The 24,247-nt window shown below is 49.5% G+C and overlaps 1 protein-coding gene across 1 annotated transcript in view; it reads right to left on the bottom strand.

The window, feature by feature from the left end:
• Positions 1 to 24,247, bottom strand: part of skiv2l (SKI2 homolog, superkiller viralicidic activity 2-like) — a 77,253-nt gene that overhangs the window by 27,406 nt on the left and 25,600 nt on the right. The window contains exons 12-16 of the mRNA XM_038817487.1: positions 22,548 to 22,632; positions 20,534 to 20,640; positions 18,069 to 18,215; positions 17,082 to 17,178; positions 5,274 to 5,486 (exon numbers count right to left, since the gene is read on the bottom strand). Of these exons, the coding sequence (XP_038673415.1) occupies positions 5,274 to 5,486; positions 17,082 to 17,178; positions 18,069 to 18,215; positions 20,534 to 20,640; positions 22,548 to 22,632 (649 nt within the window). The remainder of the gene's footprint in view (positions 1 to 5,273; positions 5,487 to 17,081; positions 17,179 to 18,068; positions 18,216 to 20,533; positions 20,641 to 22,547; positions 22,633 to 24,247) is intronic.

Here is a 24,247-nt window from a genome sequence, read left to right as displayed (position 1 = left end):
TGTGACCCCCCCCCGATAAACACACCAAACCCCATCTCACTGTAACCCCCCCCGATAAACACACCAAACCCCATCTCACTGTAACCCCTCCCCCCCCGATAAACACACCAAACCCCATCTCACTGTGACCCCCCCGATAAACACACCAAACCCCATCTCACTGTAACCCCCTCCCCCCGATAAACACACCAAACCCCATCTCACTGTAACCCCCCCCCCCGATAAACACACCAAACCCCATCTCACTGTGACCCCCCCGATAAACACACCAAACCCCATCTCACTGTAACCCCCTCCCCCCGATAAACACACCAAACCCCATCTCACTGTAACCCCCCCCCGATAAACACACCAAACCCCATCTCACTGTAACCAACCCCGATAAACACACCAAACCCCATCTCACTGTGACCCCCCCCCGATAAACACACCAAACCCCATCTCACTGTAACCCCCCCCGATAAACACACCAAACCCCATCTCACTGTAACCCCCCCGATAAACACACCAAACCCCATCTCACTGTCTGTAACCCCCTCCCCCCGATAAACACACCAATCTCACCATCTCACTGTAACCCACCCCCGATAAACACACCAAACCCCATCTCACTGTGACCCCCCCCCCGATAAACACACCAAACCCCATCTCACTGTGACACCCCGATAAACACACCAAATCCCATCTCACTGTAACCCCCCCGATAAACACACAAAACCCCATCTCACTGTAACCCCCATCCGATAAACACACCAAACCCCATCTCACTGTGACCCCCCCCGATAAACACACCAAACCCCATCTCACTGTAACCCCCGCCCGATAAACACACCAAACCCCATCTCACTGTAACCCCCCCCCCGATAAACACACCAAACCCCATCTCACTGTGACCCCCCCCCCGATAAACACACCAAACCCCTTCTCACTGTAACCCCCCCCCCGATAAACACACCAAACCCCATCTCACTGTAACCCCCCCCCGATAAACACACCAAACCCCATCTCACTGTAACCCCCCCCGATAAACACACCAAACCCCATCTCACTGTAACCCCCATCCGATAAACACACCAAACCCCATCTCACTGTAACCCCCCCGATAAACACACCAAACTGTAACCCCCCCCCGATAAACACACCAAACCCCATCTCACTGTAACCCCCCCCGATAAACACACCAAACCCCATCTCACTGTAACCCCCCCGATAAACACACCAAACCCCATCTCACTGTAACCCACCCGATAAACACACCAAACCCCATCTCACTGTCTGTAACCCCCTCCCCCCGATAAACACACCAATCTCACCATCTCACTGTAACCCACCCCCGATAAACACACCAAACCCCATCTCACTGTGACCCCCCCCCCGATAAACACACCAAATCCCATCTCACTGTAACCCCCCCGATAAACACACAAAACCCCATCTCACTGTAACCCCCATCCGATAAACACACCAAACCCCATCTCACTGTGACCCCCCCCGATAAACACACCAAACCCCATCTCACTGTAACCCCCGCCCGATAAACACACCAAACCCCATCTCACTGTAACCCCCCCCCCGATAAACACACCAAACCCCATCTCACTGTGACCCCCCCCCGATAAACACACCAAACCCCATCTCACTGTAACCCCCCCCCGATAAACACACCAACCCCATCTCACTGTAACCCCCCCCGATAAACACACCAAACCCCATCTCACTGTAACCGCCCCCGATAAACACACCAAACCCCATCTCACTGTAACCCCCCCGATAAACACACCAAACCCCATCTCACTGTAACCCCCCCGATAAACACACCAAACCCCATCTCACTGTCTGTAACCCCCTCCCCCCGATAAACACACCAATCTCACCATCTCACTGTAACCCACCCCCGATAAACACACCAAACCCCATCTCACTGTGACCCCCCCCCCGATAAACACACCAAACCCCATCTCACTGTGACACCCCGATAAACACACCAAATCCCATCTCACTGTGACCCCCCCCCCGATAAACACACCAAACCCCATCTCACTGTCTGTAACCCCCCCCCCGATAAACACACCAAACCCCATCTCACTGTAACCCCCCCCCCGATAAACACACCAAACCCCATCTCACTGTAACCCCCCCCCCGATATACACACCAAACCCCATCTCACTGTAACCCCCCCCCGATAAACACACCAAACCCCATCTCACTGTAACCCCCCTCTGATAAACACACCAAACCCCATCTCACTGTGACCCCCCCCCGATAAACACAACAAACCCCATCTCACTGTAACCCCCCCCCCGATAAACACACCAAACCCCATCTCACTGTAACCCCCCCCGATAAACACACCAAACCCCATCTCACTGTATCCCCCCCGATAAACACACCAAACCCCATCTCACTGTAACCCCCCCCTGATAAACACACCAAACCCCATCTCACTGTAACCCCCCCCAATAAACACACCAAACCCCATCTCACTGTAACCCCCCCCCCCCGATAAACACACCAAACCCCATCTCACTGTGACCCCCCCCCGATAAACACACCAAACCCCATCTCACTGTAACCCCCCCCGATAAACACACCAAACCCCATCTCACTGTAACCCCTCCCCCCCGATAAACACACCAAACCCCATCTCACTGTGACCCCCCCGATAAACACACCAAACCCCATCTCACTGTAACCCCCTCCCCCCGATAAACACACCAAACCCCATCTCACTGTAACCCCCCCCCCGATAAACACACCAAACCCCATCTCACTGTAACCAACCCCGATAAACACACCAAACCCCATCTCACTGTGACCCCCCCCCGATAAACACACCAAACCCCATCTCACTGTAACCCCCCCCCGATAAACACACCAAACCCCATCTCACTGTAACCCCCCCGATAAACACACCAAACCCCATCTCACTGTCTGTAACCCCCCCCGATAAACACACCAATCTCACCATCTCACTGTAACCCACCCCCGATAAACACACCAAACCCCATCTCACTGTGACCCCCCCCCCCCGATAAACACACCAAACCCCATCTCACTGTGACACCCCGATAAACACACCAAATCCCATCTCACTGTAACCCCCCCGATAAACACACAAAACCCCATCTCACTGTAACCCCCATCCGATAAACACACCAAACCCCATCTCACTGTGACCCCCCCCGATAAACACACCAAACCCCATCTCACTGTAACCCCCGCCCGATAAACACACCAAACCCCATCTCACTGTAACCCCCCCCCCGATAAACACACCAAACCCCATCTCACTGTAACCCCCCCCCGATAAACACACCAAACCCCATCTCACTGTAACCCCCCCCGATAAACACACCAAACCCCATCTCACTGTAACCCCCCCGATAAACACACCAAACCCCATCTCACTGTAACCCACCCGATAAACACACCAAACCCCATCTCACTGTCTGTAACCCCCTCCCCCCGATAAACACACCAATCTCACCATCTCACTGTAACCCACCCCCGATAAACACACCAAACCCCATCTCACTGTGACCCCCCCCCCCCGATAAACACACCAAACCCCATCTCACTGTGACACCCCGATAAACACACCAAATCCCATCTCACTGTAACCCCCCCGATAAACACACAAAACCCCATCTCACTGTAACCCCCCCCCCCGATAAACACACCAAACCCCATCTCACTGTGACCCCCCCCCGATAAACACACCAAACCCCATCTCACTGTAACCCCCGCCCGATAAACACACCAAACCCCATCTCACTGTGACCCCCCCCCGATAAACACACCAAACCCCATCTCACTGTAACCCCCCCGATAAACACACAAAACCCCATCTCACTGTAACCCCCCCCCGATAAACACACCAAACCCCATCTCACTGTAACCCCCCCGATAAACACACCAAATCCCATCTCACTGTAACCCCTCCCCCCCGATAAACACACCAAACCCCATCTCACTGTAACCCCCCCCCCGATAAACACACCAAACCCCATCTCACTGTAACCCCCCCCCTCGATAAACACACCAAACCCCATCTCACTGTAAACCCCCCCCGATAAAAACGGCAAACCCCATCTCACTGTGACCCCCCCCCCGATAAACACACCAAACCCCATCTCACTGTGACCCCCCGATAAACACACCAAACCCCATCTCACTGTAACCCCCCCCCCGATAAACACACCAAACCCCATCTCACTGTAACCCCCCCCGATAAACACACCAAACCCCATCTCACTGTAACCCCCCCCGATAAACACACCAAACCCCATCTCACTGGAAACCCCCCCCCCGATAAACACACCAAACCCCATCTCACTGTAACCAACCCCGATAAACACACCAAACCCCATCTCACTGTAACCCCCCCCGATAAACACACCAAACCCCATCTCACTGTAACCCCCCCCCCGATAAACACACCAAACCCCATCTCACTGTAACCACCCCCGATAAACACACCAAACCCCATCTCACTGTAACCAACCCCGATAAACACACCAAACCCCATCTCACTGTAAACCCCCCGATAAACACACCAAACCCCATCTCACTGTAAACCCCCCGATAAACACACCAAACCCCATCTCACTGTAACCCCCCCCCCGATAAACACACCAAACCCCATCTCACTGTAACCAACCCCGATAAACACACCAAACCCCATCTCACTGTAACCCCCCCCGATAAACACACCAAACCCCATCTCACTGTAACCCCCCCCGATAAACACACCAAACCCCATCTCACTGTAACCCCCCCCCCGATAAACACACCAAACCCCATCTCACTGTGACCCCCCCGATAAACACACCAAACCCCATCTCACTGTGACCCCCCGATAAACACACCAAACCCCATCTCACTGTAACCCCCCCCCCCGATAAACACACCAAACCCCATCTCACTGTGACCCCCCCCCGATAAACACACCAAACCCCATCTCACTGTGACCCCCCGATAAACACACCAAACCCCATCTCACTGTAACCCCCCTGATAAACACACCAAACCCCATCTCACTGTAACCCCCACCTCCCCCCCCACCCGATAAAAACGGCAAACCCCATCTCACTGACTGTAACAGTCCCCCCAAAAATCGACATCTTCCGGATTTGAGCAAACGTTATAAAGCTTCCAGGCACATTCTCTTTTTCAAACTCAAAATTGTGCGTTCCAGGGAGGTATTGTAGTTTCATCTTGTGGCACCCAGATTTAAAGGCCCAGTCCCACTCCGCTTCGCATCGGCATTTACCTGTGGTAACTCACGGTCCGTGCCTTTTAACCGGGAGATGCACTTTTGGAAGAAAATGTGGATCTCGCTCTTTTCCACGGTGCTAGTGAGGTCGACGGTCGTGAGCATGTTGGCATTCTCATCGCAGCGGTTCCGGGAGAAGGTGAATGCCACGATGGGAAGGCTGTCTTTCTTCCGAAGCATGTCAATCAAGGATAACCACACACTTTTATCCTGCACCCAGTGAAATATAGAAAGGTTTTAGAGACTGATGGAGAGTGTGCAAGGTTCTCAATAACATGGTGCTGGGGGTTGAGCTGAGCAGACAATATTCACATCATTTCAACAGGTTAACAAATATAATCTGATGATATGCAGTTCATAAAATGGAAGGGATGGCTTGTTTACGCATTATTTCTGGCTCCTGCCCGGCATCTCCCTGCTTCCCTCTGAAATTGCTGAGAGATTTCCGGTGAGGGGGATGTGCTGAGCAGTCACACATCAGGTGGCTCTCCTCCATAAGGCAAGATAATAGGCCCTTTTAGCCAAAATTAGCCCATAAAAACCAGACTAAAACATCCCCTCACCCTCAACAATACTAAAAGCAACAAAAATGCCAGGAAGCAGCAGTCCAACCCCCCAACCACCACCATCACCAGGGGATGGATTCAAGGCATTCTTCACCGGGAAAGATTTCTCCTCAGGACTGGGAAAGGATCCTTTGCTGGGTCAAAGGAAGGCTTGCAGCAGGGACGCACGCAAATTCAGAGTCTATCAGGACATTGGGGCAGACCTGGCAAAGCGCCGGACAGAATGAACAATTAGCGTGGGACTATGCTGCCTTTCCAGAAGTTTCATAGAACATACATACAGTGCAGAAGGAGGCCATTTGGCCCATCGAGTCTGCACTGACCCACTTAAGCTCTCAATTCCACCCTATCCCCGTAACTCAATGACCCCTCCTAACCTTTTGGACACAAAAGGGACAATTTATCATGTCCAATCCATCTAACCTGCACATTTTTGGATTGTGGGAGGAAACCGGAGCACCCGGAGGAAACCCATGCAGACACGGGGAGACTCCGCACAGACAGTGACCCAGTGGGGAATCGAACCTGGAATCCTGGCGCTGTGAAGCCACAGTGCTATCCACTTGTTATGAGCCAGTTCGTAGAAAGGAGGGGACAATTGCAACAGATTACAGGAGAGGGTGAGGAGGAGACAGAGGGGAAACCGGCAGAGCGGGCATCGGAAGGGGGGCTAGCGGGAAAGCTAGCAGCAGGAGGTATGAACAAGGGGGTGGGCCCTGCCGCATCTCCCATCAGGGAGAGAGCGTCTGGCAATGGGGGTGGCGCACCAAGAGTTGAAACGGGGAGAGGGAAGGGAGAACAAGAGGGGGGCACTAGGAGGGGGAAACAAATTCGCAGTGGTGGTGGGGGGCGGGGGGGGCGCCTCTAAACTGGCTTCAACAGGTCACTCATGGAAACCTGGAAGGAGGTGACACTGCAAGCAGCCACTTTAGAGGGGTCCTGAACAAAGGGAAAATCCCGGAATGCAGAGGCTCACCAAAGTGGCTACATACAGTTGGTGGCCATGTTGCGTGGCCCCTGGACAAAGGGAAACCCCCAAGGACAGGTGCCCATCCACAAGATAAGTATGGCTGATTCCGCAGGAGAGGGGGAACACAACACGCTCCATCAGAACAGTTTACCTGGAATGTCAGGGGACTCAACAGCCCAGTGAAAAGATCCAGAGTCTTTGCCCGCCTGAAAAAGTATGAAAGCCGACATAGTCTTCCTCCAACAGACGCATCTGTGGGACCGTCTGCGGGTAAGGAAAGGCTTGATGGGACAGACCTACCATTCATGTTCTGGGACAAGAGCTAGGGGTTTAGCTATACTGCTCAATAAGAGGACGATGTTTACTGCGACAAAGATGGTTACGGACCTAGGGGGACAGTACGTCATGGTCAGCGGTGACCTGGACAGGATACCAGTGGCCCTTGTTAACGTGTACGCTCCCAAGTGGGATGACAGAGTTTGTCACAGAGTAAAAAAGACCATGACGGAAATCTCCGACATAGATATGCACTGACTAATCACGAGGTCGCTATCACGTTTAACAGTTGCCTAATATTCGCTGTTACCTGTCTACCATTAACGAAGCTTGTCTGGTCCTCTGCAACCACCTCCGGTATGCAGTTGTCCAGTCGTTTAGCCAGAATGTTTGTGTGTTTTCGCATCCACATTGAGCAGCAAAATGGGTCTATATGATCTGCATTCTGTTGTGTCTTTGTCTTTCACAGGTATCAGCGATATGGTGGCTTGTGTTAGCATTGGAGGCAAGGTGCCCCTCACTCGCAAGTCTGCGAACATCTCCTGGGAGGTGATTGTCTCCCTGGATGAAGAAAAGGCCTTCGACAGAGTCGAGTGGAAGTTCCTTATTGAGGTACTAGAGCGGTTTGGGCTGGGGACAGGGTTCACTTCCTGGCTGAAACTCCTGTACAACGCCCCCATGGTGATCGTATGGACCAACACCACCAGCTCTGAATACCTCCGGCTGGACAGAGGCACAAGGTAGGAATACCTGCTGTCCCCGCTCCTATTCACTCTGGCAATTGAGCCATTGGCGATCGCCCTCAGAGTGGCTAGAAGCTGGAAGGGAATCGAAGAGCAGACAGAGAGCTCAGAGTCTCGTTCTATGCGGATGACCTGCTCCTGTACATCCGGGACCCGCAAAGCGGCATGGAAGATATCAAGAAGCTCCTGAGAGAGTTTGGAGGCTTTTGGTCTACAAGCTCAACATGAGCAAGAGTGACGTTTTCCCTGTGAATCCGAAAGGGGGAGTGGCAGAGCTGGCGGACTACCATTCAAACAAGCCCAAAGCAAATGATGCTATCTGGGATCCACATTGCCCACCACTGGAGAGGGATCCGCAAGTGAACTTGGCCAGTCTTGCGGAGCAAGTCAAAAAGGACCTACACAGCGCTACACACTCCCACTCTCCCTAGCGGGGAGGGTGCAGACGTTCAAGGTGAACGTGCTACCGATGGTTCTCTTCCTGCTCATATCCATACCGGTCTACCCAAGGCCTTTTTTTACCCAAGGCCTTTTTTAACCCGGTTGACAGAATGATTATGACTTTTGTGTGAGGATGGGGTATGGGGATGGGGACCTAATGTTCCAAAAAAAGGTCCTACACAGGGCTAACCCTCCAAAACCTACATACTACTAATGGGAAGCCACTGCAGAAAGAGTAGGGAATCAGTGAAAGAACCAGAAATGGAATGGGTGAGGGTGGAGAGCTCCTGTACAGGGACGACCTTCCGAGCTCTCGCCATGGCAGCACTCCCATCCCTGCCAACCAAACACTCAACAAGCCCAGTCGCGGTAGCCACACTCCAAACCTGGAATCAAATGAGACAGTACTGCGGCAAGCACAGGTTTGCGCCGACCATAAGACACAGGACTAGAATTAGGCAACTCAGCCCATCAAATCTGCTCCACCATTCAATCATGGATGATATTTTTCTCATCCCCATTTTCTTGCCTTCGGCCCATAACTCCTGATCACCTTATTAATCAAGAACTTATCTATCTCTGTCTTGAAGGCACTCAGTGCTTTGGCCTCCACAGCCTTCTGCGGCAAAGAGTTCCAGAGATTCACCACCCGCTGGCTGAAGAAATTCCTCCACATCGCAGTTTTAAAGGATCGTCCCTTCATCTGAGGCTGTGTCTTGGGTTCTAGTTTTTCCTACAAGTGGAAACATCCTCTCCATGTCCTCTCTATTCAGGCCTCACAGTATCCTGCAAGTTTCAATAAGATCCCCCCGGGCCCATCCTTCTAATCTCCAACGCGCACAGACCCAGAGTTCTCAACCGCTCCTCATATGACCAGCTCTTCATTCCAAGGATCATTCTTGTGAACCTGTTCTGGACCCTTTCCAAGGCCAGCAGGTCCTTCCTTAGATACAGGGCCCGAAACTGCTCACAATACTCCAAATGGGGTCTGATCAGAGCCTCAGAAGTACATCCCTGGTCTTGTATTCTAGCTCGCGTGACATGAATGCTAGCATTGCATTTGCCTTCCTAACTGCCGACTGAACCTTCATGTTAACCTTAAGAGAATTGTGAACGGGGACTCCCAAGTCCCTTTGTGCTTCTGATTTCCCTTTTAGAAAATAGTCTCTGCCACCATTCTTCCTACCGAAGTGCATAACCTCACACTTTTCGACATTGTATTCCATCTGCCACTTCTTTGCCCATTCCCCTTGCCTGTCCCGGTCCTTCTGAAGCCTGCCTGATCCTCAATACTACCTGTCCATCTACAGATCTTTGTATCATCTCATCAAATTTAGTGCAGAGGGAGGTCATCCGGCCCATCAAGTCTGCACTGGCCCATGGAAAGAGCACCCTACCCAAGTCCACACCACAAATTTAGCAACAGTGCCTTCAGTTCCCTCTTCCAGGTTGTTAATGTATATTGTGAAAAGTTTTGGCTGCAACACCGACCACTGAGGCACACCACTAGTCACCAGCTGCCATGCTGAAAAAGACCCCTTTATCCCCACTCTTTGCCTTCTGCCAGTCAGCCAATCCTCTATCCATGCCAGGATCTTATCCTTAACACCATGGGCTCTTAACTTATTTAACAGCCTCCTAAATGGCACCATGTCAAAGGCCTTCTGTAAATCTAAATAAATCACGTCCACTGGTTCTCCTTTGTCCAACTTCCTTGTTACCTCTCAGATTTTTTCAGACGTAACCTCCCCTTGACAAAGCTGTGCTGACTCAGTCCTATTTTACCATGCACTTCCAAGTACTTTGCAATCGCATCTTTAATAATGGACTCTAAAATCTCACCAATGACTGAAGACAGGCTAACCGGCCTATAATTTCCCATCTTCTGCCTCCCTCCCTTCTTAAACAGTGGTGTTACATTTGCCATTTCTCAGGTCCTCTGGGATGCTCCCTGCCTCCAGTGATTCCTGAAAGATCACCACAAATGCTTCCACAATCTCTTCAGCTATCTCCAGCCATATTAGATGCCACCTTTAGGAGGTGGAGACAGGGTTGTGGGGGTGAGACCCACGCAGACACAGGGAGAATGTGCAAACTCCATACGGACAGTAACCCAGGACCAGGATTGAGCCCCGTGTCCTCAGCACCGTCAGGCAGCTGTGCTAATCACTACACCATCATGCCACCCCTGAGGAATGCTCCAGACTTGTCGGGTTCTGGGTTGAATTCTTGAAATGCGAAAGGTTGAGCAGGCGAGGGTGTAGCCAAGCCCGAAAGTGGCAGTCTTTAGGATATCAGACCAGCTAGTTATTTATGGGGAAGGGGGCTGACACACTTGCCTTTGCATTCCTAATTGCCCGCTGAAGAACCTCAGCTGGTGATCAGCAGCGCCACCCAAAGCTTCAGACTGGCTGGCAGGCCCGTCACAGTTTCTCCACCTGGGAGAAGATCAAATTCGCCATCCGGGGCTCAGAGGATGGCTTCCACAAACCTGTTGGAAGCCAACAGCCAATAGAGCAAGGGGAGGAGGGGGGGGGCGGTGACCACACAGGAGTCAATAAAGTGCTAGGGAACAGGCAGAGAGGACAGGGGAGGGGAAGCCCGGGAGAGGAGGTAGGGGTTGGCCATGGCAAGAATAGACATTAGGGGGCTGAGAGTAAGGCCATAAAGTACAAGACCCCAAAGAAACACCTAAAGTTTGTTTTTTTTGGGGGGGGGGGGGGGGGGGGGATGATGGAGTGGGGCCAAACGGCAGGGAGAGGGGGGGGGGGGAAAAGAGGTGTACATATGTAAATAGATGATAATCACCTTTTGTAAAATGTGTATTCCAATAAAATATCTTTAATAAAATAACAAAAAGGGGGGTGCATTGTGCTAAGGATGTGGGGTTGTGGGGGTGCGATTCCAATGCTGAGCTCTTGTAAATTGTATCTGATCCACATACCTTTTATTTATTGTGCAGTAAATGAAAAACTTTAATAAAAACATTTTTTTTTAAATTGCTGTGAGGTAGTCTGCAAATTGAGCAATTTTGTGTCTAAAAGGCAAGTGGGTGTTTCTACTACATTACAGTTCGTGTGTATGTGCATGCATGCTTGCGCCTCTGCGTATTTGTGCGCATGCGTCTCTGCCCGTTTGCGCACATGAGCCTCTGCCCGTTTGCGCACGCGAGCCTCTGCCCGTTTGCGCACGCGAGCCTCTGCCTAATTGTGCACGCGCGCCTCTGTGTGCCTGTGCATATGTGGTTGCACACAAGCCAGATTAATAGTCTAAGTTTCGATTTACTCGAAGCTTTTCATTTTTTGTTTCCCAGAAGGAACAAAGATAAATGGTATGTGGGCAGGAGGTTTTCCCTGGGATAATTGAAGGCCCTGAGATTGCTTGATTGGCAACGAATAGCATGTAATCTGTACAAAAATGTTTGGCATGAAATTGTCCTGGTGATACTTGATCTGTCAGTAAATCCGATGCCAAGAATCCGGTGCAACTACACCGATCACATGTTTTACAGGAAAATGGTGCAACAAGTGGTTATGGACTGCCCACCTAAAAGCCTCGCATTACAGAGAGTACATGACAAGGCAGAGCAGGCGAGCATTTTGATCACAGAGCGTGGGCATTGCTGGCAAAGCCAACATTTGTTGGCCATCCAGAATTGCCCATGTGCTGAGTAGGGCAGAAGGCAGTTAGGGCCACACACATTGCTATGGATTTAGAGTGACATAATATAATTTTTATATTGTCACAGGTCGGCTTACGTTAACACTGCAATGCAGTTACTGTGAAAAGCCCCAAGTCGCCACACTCCGGCGCCTGTTCGGGTACACAGAGGGAGAATTCAGAATGTCTAATTCACCTAACAGCACGTCTTTTGGGACTTGTGGGAGGAAACCAGAGCACCTGTAGGAAACCCACGCAGACACGGGGAGAACGTGCAAACTCCACACAGTATCTCAAGGTGGGAATCAAACCTGGGACCCTGGCAGCTGACAGTGCTAACCACTGTGCTAGTTTAGCACAGGACTAAAGAGCTGGCTTTGAAGGCAGACCAAGGCAGGCCAGCAGCACGGTTCAATTCCCGTACCAGCCTCCCCGAACAGGCACCAGAATGTGGCGCTAAGTGGCTTTGCACAGTAACTTCATTTGAAGCCTACTTGTGACAATAAGCGCTTTTCATTTCATTTCATTTTCATGCAGGCCAGACCAGGAAAGGATGGCAGATGTCACTTCCCAAAAGACATTAGTGAACCAAGTGGTTTTTACAATAATCAATAACGGTCAGAGATTAACCAACACCAACTTCATACCTCACGTTTTGGAAAAAAATATTTTATAACTGACAAAGGGTCATCTGGACTCGAAACGTTACCTCTTGTCTCTCCCTACAGATGCTGCCAGACCTGCTGAGATTTTCCAGCATTTTTCACGAAATTCAAATCGCACCATCTAAACTCGTGTCCACAGAGTATTAGTCTGGGGTCTCTGGATTACTAGGCCAGTGAAATTACCACCTCTCCACCCTGGGAGATTGAATGGGCGCAGGAGCTAGAGCAAGTGCAGCAGTCGATGTGAGAAGATGATACAGAAATGAGGGAACAATGGAAAGGGGTTTTGACTGAAGCGAAGAATGGAGGCGGCAAGATCAATACTTGATATATTGCCGTTTCCAGAAAGTCGAAGAGCAAAATCAATGAGACAATTAATCTATACAGCGGTCATGTAAAGTGGCTGACCTTTAATTTCAAGCCCTTTAAACTGACTCAAATTAGAAAGGAACAAACTGGGGTGGTCAGCACTGCAGCCTCACAGCACCAAGGGCTCCGAGTTCGATTCTGCCCCTGGGTGACTTTATGTGGAGGTTATACGTTCTGCCCCGTGTCTGCGTGGGTTTCCTCCGGGTGCTCCGGTTTCCTCCCACAGTCTAAAGATGTGCGTTAAGTGGACTGGCCATGCTAAATTGTCTCTTATCCAAAGATATTGTTCTGTTACAGGGATAGGGCAGGGGAGTGGGCCTATGTAGGGTGCTCTTTCAGAGGGTCAGTGCAGACTCGATGGTACGAGAGGCCCCACTCTGCACTGTGGGGACGATAAGCCCTAGAAGAATTCCTAAAACAATCTTAGAACAGGCGAATATTGCCGTGAAACAAGAGGCGCTGAAATTTGGACACCTGAAAACACCAACCCCCCCCCAACCCCACCCCAACCGAGTCTCATCAATGAAGGGAGTCGCACCTTCCAGAAACACCTTGGGGTTTTTTTGCAGCAACATAAAGCATCAAATTTGAAAAAGTAATAAACAGATTAGGATGGCACCGTGGTGAGAAGTCATTTGTAATGCTTGGCCTGGAACCACATCAGTGGTTATGGTTATTGCTCATTGTCTGAGCCTAGCATGTCACTTGAGGCACTGGACATGCAGCTTGAACCATCAAACAGTAACCTAGAACGGGGCATTGTGAACAGTAGGTTGAAAATAGGAGCTTGAATGAAGTGAAATTAGCAATAGGGTGCTTGCGTGGGCGACTGCGCGTGTGTATGTGTGCGTGTGTCTGGGTACGTAATTAAATGAGAATTCTAAGATGTTGAAAGCTGTAAGTCGCTTGGAAAGGGGCCCATGGTCAGAGGAGGTCCAATGGGAGAGTAACTGGGCAAGTATTTAAAACAACCACCCATATTACCATATCGCAAATAAAAGCAAAATACAGTCGATGCTAGAAATCTGAAAGAAACGCAGAAATGCTGGGTAGATGGGAGGAGAACGGGGTTAAACTAAAAGATTTGTTTCTTGGGGGTCGGTTTGCAGGCTAGAGCACACCTCACAAGGACGAGGATAATCCGGCTCTTTGAGGGGGTAGAAGATGTGTGTGAATGTTGCGGGGAGGGGAGGGGGGGGGTGGAAGGAGGTTTTTAGGGTAATCTCTAACGTGGTGCACGTGAAACTGGACCCGGGCCCTCGTGAGGCCATATTCGGGGTGTCGGACCAGCCGGGTTGGAAACGGGTGCGGAGGCAGATGTTGTAGCCTTCGCCTCGTTGATCGCCGAAAGGCGGATCCTGTTGGGATGGAGAACAACCTCTCCACCCTGTGCCCTGGCGTGGCGGGGAGGCCTGTTGGAATTCCTGACTCTTGAAAAGGCAAAATTTGAACTGAGGGGAAGGATGGTGGGGTTCTACAAGTCATGGGCATTATTCATTATGCACTTTCGAGAATTGTATCACATCGAACATGGGGGGGGGGGGGGGGGTGTAGTTGGGAGGGTTGGGGGGGACTGTGTGTGTTAATGGTAGCTTTGGGTGATTCCCGATTCCTTTTTGTCATTTGTTTATGTTAACATGCGGGCTAATGTCTGGGGTTTGGTGGGAGGTTGGGATCGTTGCTATTGATATGGGGATTGACATTGCATTTGTTACGGATTATTGTTGGGTGTAAATTTGGGAGAAAATGTGAAAAAGAATTTAAAATAAAAAAAAAAAAATACAGTAATGCTGGGTAGGGCAGCACTGTGGTGCAGTGGTTAGCATTGCTGCCTCATGGCATTGAGGACCTGGGTTCGAATCCCGGGTCATTGTCCGTATGGAGTTTGCACATTATCCCCGTGTCTGCATGAGTTTCACCCCCACAATCCAAAGATGTGCAGCTAGGTGGATTGGCCATGCTAAAAGGCTCCTTAATTGGAAAAAAAATAATAATTGGGTACTCTAAATTTATTAAATAGAAGAAATGCTGGGTAAACCGAGCAAGTCAGGCAGCATCTTTGGAGAGAGCGGAAGAGGGTGAAATGGGATGGGTTTTACACGGTATAATTGGGATGCCGCAGGTGGAGGAAAGTAGAAGGTCAGGGCTGGGTGGAAGCTGAGAGAGATTAGACAAAGATGTCATGGGCACAAGACAAAGAAGTGTAAAGGCACCAATAGTGGCAGCAAGGTAAGTCAGGAGCATCAGTGGAAACATTTCAAGTCAAGATGAACTTTCCTCAGAACAGGTCACCTTGACCAGAAACATTTCTCTTCGCAGATGCTGCCCGACATGCTGAGGATTTCCAGCAATTGCTATTGCAGGTTTCCAGCATCCGCAGTGCTTTGTTTTCCATATTACAAAGCCGTGTTGGGCTTTTTATTCCATATCGCTTCATTAGGACTCTGCTGCAACGTAAGCTCATTAATGTGTGGAAGTGCTTTAGTGATCAATGCATTGGTTCAACAATCTGATAAGGAATGAGAAGATATGACTGGTTAGCCAATATGAACAGGCCCATGGGAACAATGACACGTTGCAGGATAAGACATGAGAGAGTTATGTCACTGGCTCGCTGCGGAGAGCGCCCTGCCCCCGAGCCTGAAGCTCCAGCTCGAGACAACTACGCTGCAAATCCTTCCAAACACGCCAATGGCTGGCGGTAGGAGTGGGAGAGAGTCCTGGTCACCACATTTGATGTGGAATGGCGCCGCTCAGCTAGAAGCCCCTGGCGACAGCCTAGCGATCTGTCCCGGGAATTACTATCTATGGAAACAGATTAAAAATCTGCCTTAGTGCACCACTAGGTGTGGGAGGAGAATTGGAATTGGAATGGCACTGGCTATGGGGATCGGCCATAAGATAGAGAAAGGATGAAGAGCTTGTCGCATGAGGATCGGTTGGGGACTCTGGGCCTGTACTCGTTGGAGTTTAGGATGAGGGGGATCTTATTGGACACAATCTCAGTCTAAAGGGACGATTCTTTAAAACAGAGGTGAGGAATATCTTCAGCCAGAGGGTGGTGAATCTGTGGAACTTTGCCGCAGAAGGCTGTGGAGGCCAAATTACTGAGTGTCTTTAAGACAGAGATAGATAGGTTCTTGATTAATAAGGAGATCAGGGGCTATGGGGAGAAGGCAGAAGAATGGGGATGAGAAAAATATCAGCCATGATTGAATGGCGGAGAAGACTCGATGAGACCGAGTGTCTTAATTCTGCTCCCGTGTCTTATGGTCTAATTGACCAAAGATAGAAAGTGCGTGGAAAGGAAAGGCTCAAGGTGTTAATGGCAGGTGGATGACATTAAAGGTGCACTTTTCAACCCAAGGCTTAGACGTCTTATGGGGGTCATTCTAATCAGATAAACCTTTATAGGGCCGAAAGGCCTCGCCAATGATCCATCAAGGAGTACCCTAAAGAAAAGGTAAGAGACTGGGAGAGTTCAGTGAAGTTAGGCGGTCCAGAGTGTTTTGACAGGTGTTGATGATGTGAGGCACTGCGCAAAGAAGAGAACAGACAGAAAGCAATACAGGTGTCCTGTCTAGACTAGACCCACACTCACTACCAGTCACCGTAGTACGTCGAGTTTGTTCTATTCCATTTTAATCTCTGATTAAACTCATCCCGCCATACTGGTTGCAGTCGATCAGGATTTATCAGTGATAACATCAACCATCTTAAGATACAAATTAGTACTCATCTCCCCAACCCCAGCAGCCACCTTCTACAGCCCTGGTTCCCCAGCTGCCACCACTTGGCGCTTGTCCCCGACTTCCCTCTTCCCCAGCCATCCTCATTGTCCCCTCTCCCTGAAACACCAGTCACACCCGCCCCTCCAGCAAAGAAAAAAAAAATCCTCCTACTCAGCCCCAACTTTCCAGGCCCGCTCCCCAGTCTCCCATACGACCAAAAGACCTTCCCCCTCCCTTTCCAGCCCTTCTCCCTCTCCAGCCTCCTCTCCCTGGGTCCATTCCCTTTCCCTACAGTTCAAACAGGGAGTACAGCACAGAGACCTGATGGAGCATTTATGAAGGACAAATGAGCGGCTTTCTTCAGAGAGAGGAAAAAAATCCCACCTGGCTGGGGCCTCCATAGTGGACTGGCTGCTTGGCTCCAAATGACTGCGAGTGCTTGCTGGCACGTTCCTTCTTGGCTTCCACCGCTGCGTAGTACCTGGCCATCAGCAGCAAAAGGGAGACAAGAGTAAAACTGTGAGTATCTTGGGGACAGACTAAGCAATGCGACGTCCAGTTAGTGAACAAAGTAGGATATGAAAGACTGACTTATGGGTCTGGATTCTCCAAAAATGGGACTATGTCCCCACGGCTGCGTAAAAACGCTGGAGTTTTACTCCCCAGTTTCCGGCAAAAAATAAAAGGCGATTCAATGCCCTGCAGGGGGATAGCAGGGACCTGGGGAGCTTCAAACAGCTTTGGCTGCGGATACGGGCCCCCGCAATTCCGGTTCCGAGTCCGCGCACGGCGGCGGCCTCCAGAGGACCAACATGGACAATGTCGGCCCCCACCCCCGAACGGCCGCGCGCCGCTGCATCAGACCGGCCCGATTGCTGCCCCAGCCACCCATAAGGCACCTCCCCTCCCCAATGAATGCTCGATCTCCCCGCCCCCACCAGGGCAGCTGTGGACTGAGTCTATAGCCACCACGCAAGAGTCCCGACCGGCCATATCATATTAGTTCCAAGCCATCGGGAACTCGGCCGGTCGGGATAGGAGTATAGCTGGGAGGGCCTCTGGCAAACGATTCTCCGGGACCCGGAGATTTCAGCACAGGGCGGTGGAGAATCCAGCCCATGGTTTCTGAAGTGATGGTTATTATTCTACAGATTGCAAAGTAAAACCTATCAATATACAGAAGCAAAAAGCTTATAAGTAGAGATGAGTACTGGATGTCTTCAGGATGCGAAGAATTAAGAAAAACGGGTAGAAAAAACATGCATTGATCTAGCGTTGCTCACAACTTTAGTATAACACACACACACAGACAATATCCAGGGTGAAACATCACACAAACAGATACACACACTGCACCCAGACTGCACTCACCCTTTGGTGAGGAAGTTTCCCTGAGCATCGACCAGTAGGAAGAGTTCATTTTGTGTCTTCTGGCTGTTGCCCGTGTACAGATGGTGCTCCAGGGGCACTGGCCGCTTCATGGTGCTGATCACATAAATCTTCTTCTGCTTTATCCTCCTGCAATGGGGGGCGGGGGGGAGCAAGAGACTGGGGTCAGAAGCTGCCCACTTGGGCGTCGGTGGATAAAGAGAATGGAAGAGTGCAAACATTGAATCCAGTCGATACAGACCGCCCATTTGGTACCAGAACGGGGGTGCAGGAAGGTCGGAAATATAAAACCTAAATCAATCTTCTCAGATACTGATGACAAGCAATGCAGAGTTTTGGAACAGTGAATGGGTACACAGAGGCTCTGCTCAGGATAACAGCTGTGGAATAGGAGACGATCTACAAGTATAGCGGCATTCGTACCAGTAGTGTAGCTTGATTAACCAACCCCTGCCCCTTTGACAATACTTACAGCACCTCTGAATCAAAGTTCGACCAACATCCAAGGCATAGAAACGTCCAGCTAAGGAGGAGCCCATACTAGATCTTACACCCAGGCTCTCTGGACTTTGGAAGACAGAGGTTTAAGAGTGCGGAAGCCTGACTACGAACGCCTATGGCCTTGGTGAGAGCAGACCTGGTGTACTGTATATCATTAATCTCCTTACACAAGCAGTGATGTATTTACCTTACATCAAGCTTCATGCGACTGGTTCCTGGGATGATTTCAGGGACAATCCTGGGGGATTGTCCTATGAGGAGTAGGCTGGGCCTGTATTTCCCGGAGATTAAACAAATGGAAGGTGATCTCATTGAAAGATATAAAATACCAAATGGGATTGAAAGGGCACTTAGGCGAGAAGCTGTTTCCCCTGGCTGGATAATGTAAAACTGGGGGACGTTGTTTCAGAATAAGTGGTCGGTCATTTAGGATTGAGGACGAGCAATAACCTCTTTCTTCAACGGGTTGTAAATCTTTGGAATTCCCTACCTCGGACGGTTGTGGATAATCAGTCATTGACTATGTTTAAGGGGATCACCAGGTTTTTGGATACTAAGGAATGAAAGGATGCAGGGATAGTGTGGGAAGGTGGCTTTGAGGTCAAAGGTCAGCCAAGATGTTATTGAATGACAGAGCAGGCTCAAAGAACCTAATGCCCCTTAGCGAAGGAAATCTGCCATCCTCGCCTGGTCTGGCCTACATGCGACTCCAGACCTACACAATGAGGTTGACTTTAGCCTAACAAGCCACTCGATTCAAGGGCAGTTAGGGAATGATAACAAATGCTGGCCTTGCCAGCAACACCCACATCCCATGAAAGAATTTTTTAAAAAAGGAAAGACATATTTAGGAGAGCAACAAAAGGTCGAAAAAACTGACTCTTGGGATGAGGTGATTTTCCTATGAGGAAAGACTGCGTTGAAAGTCTATAATTCTTGGCAGTTTGGAGGAATGACAGGTGAAGTCATTGATACATACAAAACTCTGAAGAGGTTTGACAGGGTGGACATAGAGATTGATGTCCCCTGACTGGGAAACCTCGAACATAGGGTACAGCCTCAGAATAAGTTGATAGCCATTTTGGACTGAGATCTAGAGAAATGTCATCATTCAGAGAGTCATGAACCTTGCATATTCTCTACTCCAGGAAGCTGCAGATGCTCGGTCATTGACTGTATTCAAGACAGAAGTTGATAGATTCTTGGGCACTAAGTAGATCAAGGGATATGGGGAGCGGGAAAGTGAAGATCAGCCATGATCATATTGAATGGCGGAGCAGGCTCGAGGGGCCGAATGGCCTCCTCTTGGTCCTACTGCTTGTGGTCTGTAGCGTTTGATTCCACAACGCAAAGTGTAGCCAACTCGGGATCAACAGGAGACTTCAGACTTTTGGATCCCTGGACTCTCCACCACTGGAGGCTTTCACGCCTCATGTCAAAGTCTGCTGCAGACTCATTATTGAAGAGATTGAATGCTATGATTAGTCAACAAGTCCATTTATCATTGTAACATGCAACTACTGGGAAGATGAACTGGATGGGCCTTGTGTTTATTGGATTCAGCAAAACCTTACATCAATATCAGTGTAGTACATCAGGACTCGGTGTTTCAAAACGGAACTCTTTCAGAACAATGCACTAAATAGAAATCTATGGAAACATGCTTCACGTCAAAGTCTTGGCTGAACCGTCTCGCTCGCCTTCGATAAATCAAGACTCCATTTCCTCACACAGTCGACAGTTATTAAGGTTTGCACTTGATTTCCTTTTCAAATCAGTGGCAATTAAAGGGTCCAACCAGGGTCTCACCGTCCCACACCCTCTGCCCTCCCCCTCCTCCTTCAGGATCCTGTGGAATATGTAAGACGCGGCACAGCAGGGGGGGGGGGGGGGGGGGGGGGGGAACGGGCGGGTGGCAGTCACGGTTTTCGAAGGAAATGGCTCACCCGATCCAGTCGGCAAACTCCAGGGTGTTGGGAACGGTGGCACTCAGAAGGATGAGGTTCACATGGTCCGGAAGCATGATCAGCACTTCCTCCCATACAACTCCCCTCTGCAAGGAGAAAGAAAAATTATATAGCTGCTGGCTTCAAAAGAAATGAAGCAAATGAAGTTGGAAACTCGGCTGCCAATTTGCACACTGCAAGATCCTGCGAGTCGCAAATTCAGATCATTGGTTTTCAGCAATGTTGGTTGAGGGTTAAATACTGGCCAGGACCAAGCAGAGAACTCCACTTTGCTCTTCTTCCCAATAAATGCCCAACATGGATAAAGATGTAAATTTGCGCATACAGAATTATTGGTGGTGCAGTCGGTAGTGCCTTTGCCTATGAGCTAGAAGGGTTGAGTTTGAGTCTCACTCCAGGACTGGATGGTCACGGAACATTCAGCCATAATGTGGCCGAACAGGTCAAGGGCCAAACAGTAAATCCTTCAAACACAGGCAGGCGGTAATAGTGAGAGAGATTCCTAATCAGACATGTGATGGGGAAGATACTTGGCCCTCTACCATTGCTTTCTCTCGAACTAAGCTACCACATACATGTAAAAAGTATATGTTGCCACAGCAACCCCGACTCACTGCTTAAACTGCCACCAGACACAATGCTAACAAAATTAATCCAATCGCCAGTCAAATAGCTTAGGAAAAAGGCAGTACGGTAGCACAAGTGGATAGCACTGTGGCTTCACAGTGCCATGGTCCCAGGTTCGATTCCCGGCTTGGGTCACTGTCTGTGCGAAGTCTGCACGTTCTCCCAGTGTCTGCGTGGGTTTCCTCCGGGTGCTCTGGTTTTCTCCCACAGTCCAAAGACGTGCAGGTTAGGTGGATCGGCCATGATAAATTTCCCTCAGTGACCAAAAAGGATAGATGGGGTTATTGGGTTACGTGGATAGGGTGAAACTGAGGGCTTAAAGTGGGTCGGTGCAGACTCGATGGGCCAAATGGCCTCCTTCTGCACTGCATGTTCTATGTTCTATGAAAAAATATCTTTGTAACAGGTCCTTAATGCACACCGGAGGGGGATGACGGAAATCCTCAGTTTAACATCTCATCCAATAGTGCTGCACTCCCTCAGTGCTGCTCTGGACTGTCAGCCTGGAGATTTATCTCCTCCCCTCTCTGGAGTAGAACTTGAACCTTCTGTCTCAGGGGTGGGAAGGCTGCGTTGAGGAGCTGTCATACCGCAAGGGTTCACCCTGCCAGTGGAAAGATTGCTTTTCCCTTTGTATTGACTTCCCTTTCCCAAAATTATTTATTTATTTATTTTTATTTTTAAAATAAATTTAGAGTACCCAATTATTTTTTCCAATTAAGGGGCAATTTAGCGTGGCCAATCCACCTACTCTGCACATCTTTGGGTTGTGGGGGCGAAACCCACGCAAACACGGGGAGAATGTGCAAACTCCACATGGACAGTGACCCAGAGCCGGGATCGAACCTGGGACCTCAGCGCCGTGAGGCAGCTGTGCTAACCACTAGGCCACCGTGCTGCCCTCCTTTCCCAAAATTATGAGGGGCTTGAGAGAATAAACAGATCAAAGCTTCTTTGGAAGGTCGCAAACCAGAAGCCACAAGTGGTGATTGTTCCTTTAAGGGCAACGCAGGCCATGTGATCCTTACTCTGCTGTGTTGCCCTTAAAGAGACAATCATCACACACAGTTTTAAGAAAACTAGGAAAAAGAATTCAGGGAAAATAAGGGTTGTGCAAAGAGATTCAATACGACCATTCAAAAGGAAACCACATAGATGTATATAAAGAGGGAAAATTTGCAAGGTTATGGGATTGGAGCACAGGAGCAGCTCTTGTTAGTGCTCTTCGCCAGGATGAACACGATGGACCGAATGGCCTCTTGTGCTGCCTAATTTTATCAGTCTAATTCCTCTCCTGTAGGGATGATTGGCAGTTCCATTGAGAGTTCGGAGTAGGTGCTACTTGGAAGTTGTGGGTTAGCCTCACCTCGGCATCGTTGACATAGTGAACCTCATCAAATATCACCCATTCAAGATCACGAATAGCATCCGAGCCATTGTATAACATGGACCTGCGGGAGACAAAGGTACACAGTCATGGTCCGCACTACTTCTTAAAAACTTATTTCAGGGAATGTGAGTGTTGCTGACAAGACCAGTGTTGCCCATCCCTCATTGCCCAGGAGCTGAGTGGTGGGCTAGGTATTTTTTATAATAAGTACCCAATTACTTATTTTTTTCCAATTAAGGGGCAATTTAGCATAGCCAATCCACCCAACCTGCACATTTTTGGGTTGTGGGGGTGAAACCCACACAGACATGGGGAGGATATGCAAACTCCACACAGACAGTGACCCAGGGCCGGGATTCGAACCGCAGCGCCGCAGTGCTAACCACTGGATTGGATTTGTTTATCGTCATGTGTACCGAGGTACAGTGAAAAGTATTTTTCTGCAAGCAGCTCAACAGATCACAGTGCCACATGCCGCCCTTGTGGTGGGCTAGGTTATTTAAGAAGGTAGTTAAGAGTCCGCCAGATTGCCAGTGGGTCTCAAGTCATGTCTAGGACAGACCAGTTAAGGATGGCAGAATATCATAAAGCAAAATACTGCAGATGCTGAAAATTTGAAATAAAGCAGAGAAACAAAACAGGTCCGGCAACATCGGTGGAGGGAATCCGTGTTTTAAGTCTGTATGACTTCTTTTCAGAGCTAAAGAGATCGAGAAACATGATGGATTTTATTCAGGAGGGGACAGAGCAGAGAAGAAGATCAGAGACAGGTAGGAACTAGTGGAGATTGGACAAACATGTTTTGGGCACAAAAAGGGAGTGTTAAGGACTCAAGAAGGTGCATAAAAGAGTGGCAGAAAAGAGAGCAGAACATGTTAATAGCAGAACAAAGGTCAGTGCTTTTTGAAAGCATACGTTAAGAACAAGTGATAGATGGGGACATTGGAACAAACAAAAATGGGATTCAAAAAAGGAAGTTAATACGGAGGAGAGAATTCATGGTCTGAAGTTGTTGAGCTCAATGTTCTGTCCAGAAGGCTGGAAAGTGCCTAATCGAAAAGATAGCAGATTTCCTTCATAAGAACTCGGAGCAGGAGTAGGCCATCTGGCCCCTCGAGCCTTCTCCGCCATTCAACGAGATCATGGTTGATCTTTTGTGGACTCAGCTCCACTTTCCGGCCCGAACACCATAACTGTTAATCCCTTTATTCTTCAAAAAATTATCTATCTTTATCTTAAAAACATTTAATGAAGGAGTCTCAACTGCTTCACTGAATTTCATAGATTCACAACCCTTTGGGTGAAGAAGTTCCTCCTGAGCTCAGTCCTAAATCTACTTCCCCTTATTTTGAGGCTATGTCCCCTAGTTCTGCTTTCACCTGCCAGTGGAAACAACCTGCCCCCATCTATCCTATCTATTCCCTTCCCAAAAGGACAGATGGATTTTTACAGCAATCGACAATATTTGTCATGGTCACCATTACTGTGGCTAGCTTTAGATTCCAGATTAATTTAATTGAAGTTTAAAATCCACCAGCATGGTGGGATTTGAATCCATTTCCATCGAGCATTAGCCCCAGCCACTAGATTACTAGTCCAGTGAGATTATCACGGAACTACTATCACCAGCCTGGCTACTTACATGACCAATTCTGTCAACCGCTGATTTCAATCTA

The sequence above is a fragment of the Scyliorhinus canicula genome, chromosome 13 (assembly GCF_902713615.1).
Source record: "Scyliorhinus canicula chromosome 13, sScyCan1.1, whole genome shotgun sequence".
Classification (NCBI taxonomy): Eukaryota; Metazoa; Chordata; class Chondrichthyes; order Carcharhiniformes; family Scyliorhinidae; genus Scyliorhinus; species Scyliorhinus canicula.
This window is presented reverse-complemented; position numbering and strand designations above follow the sequence as displayed.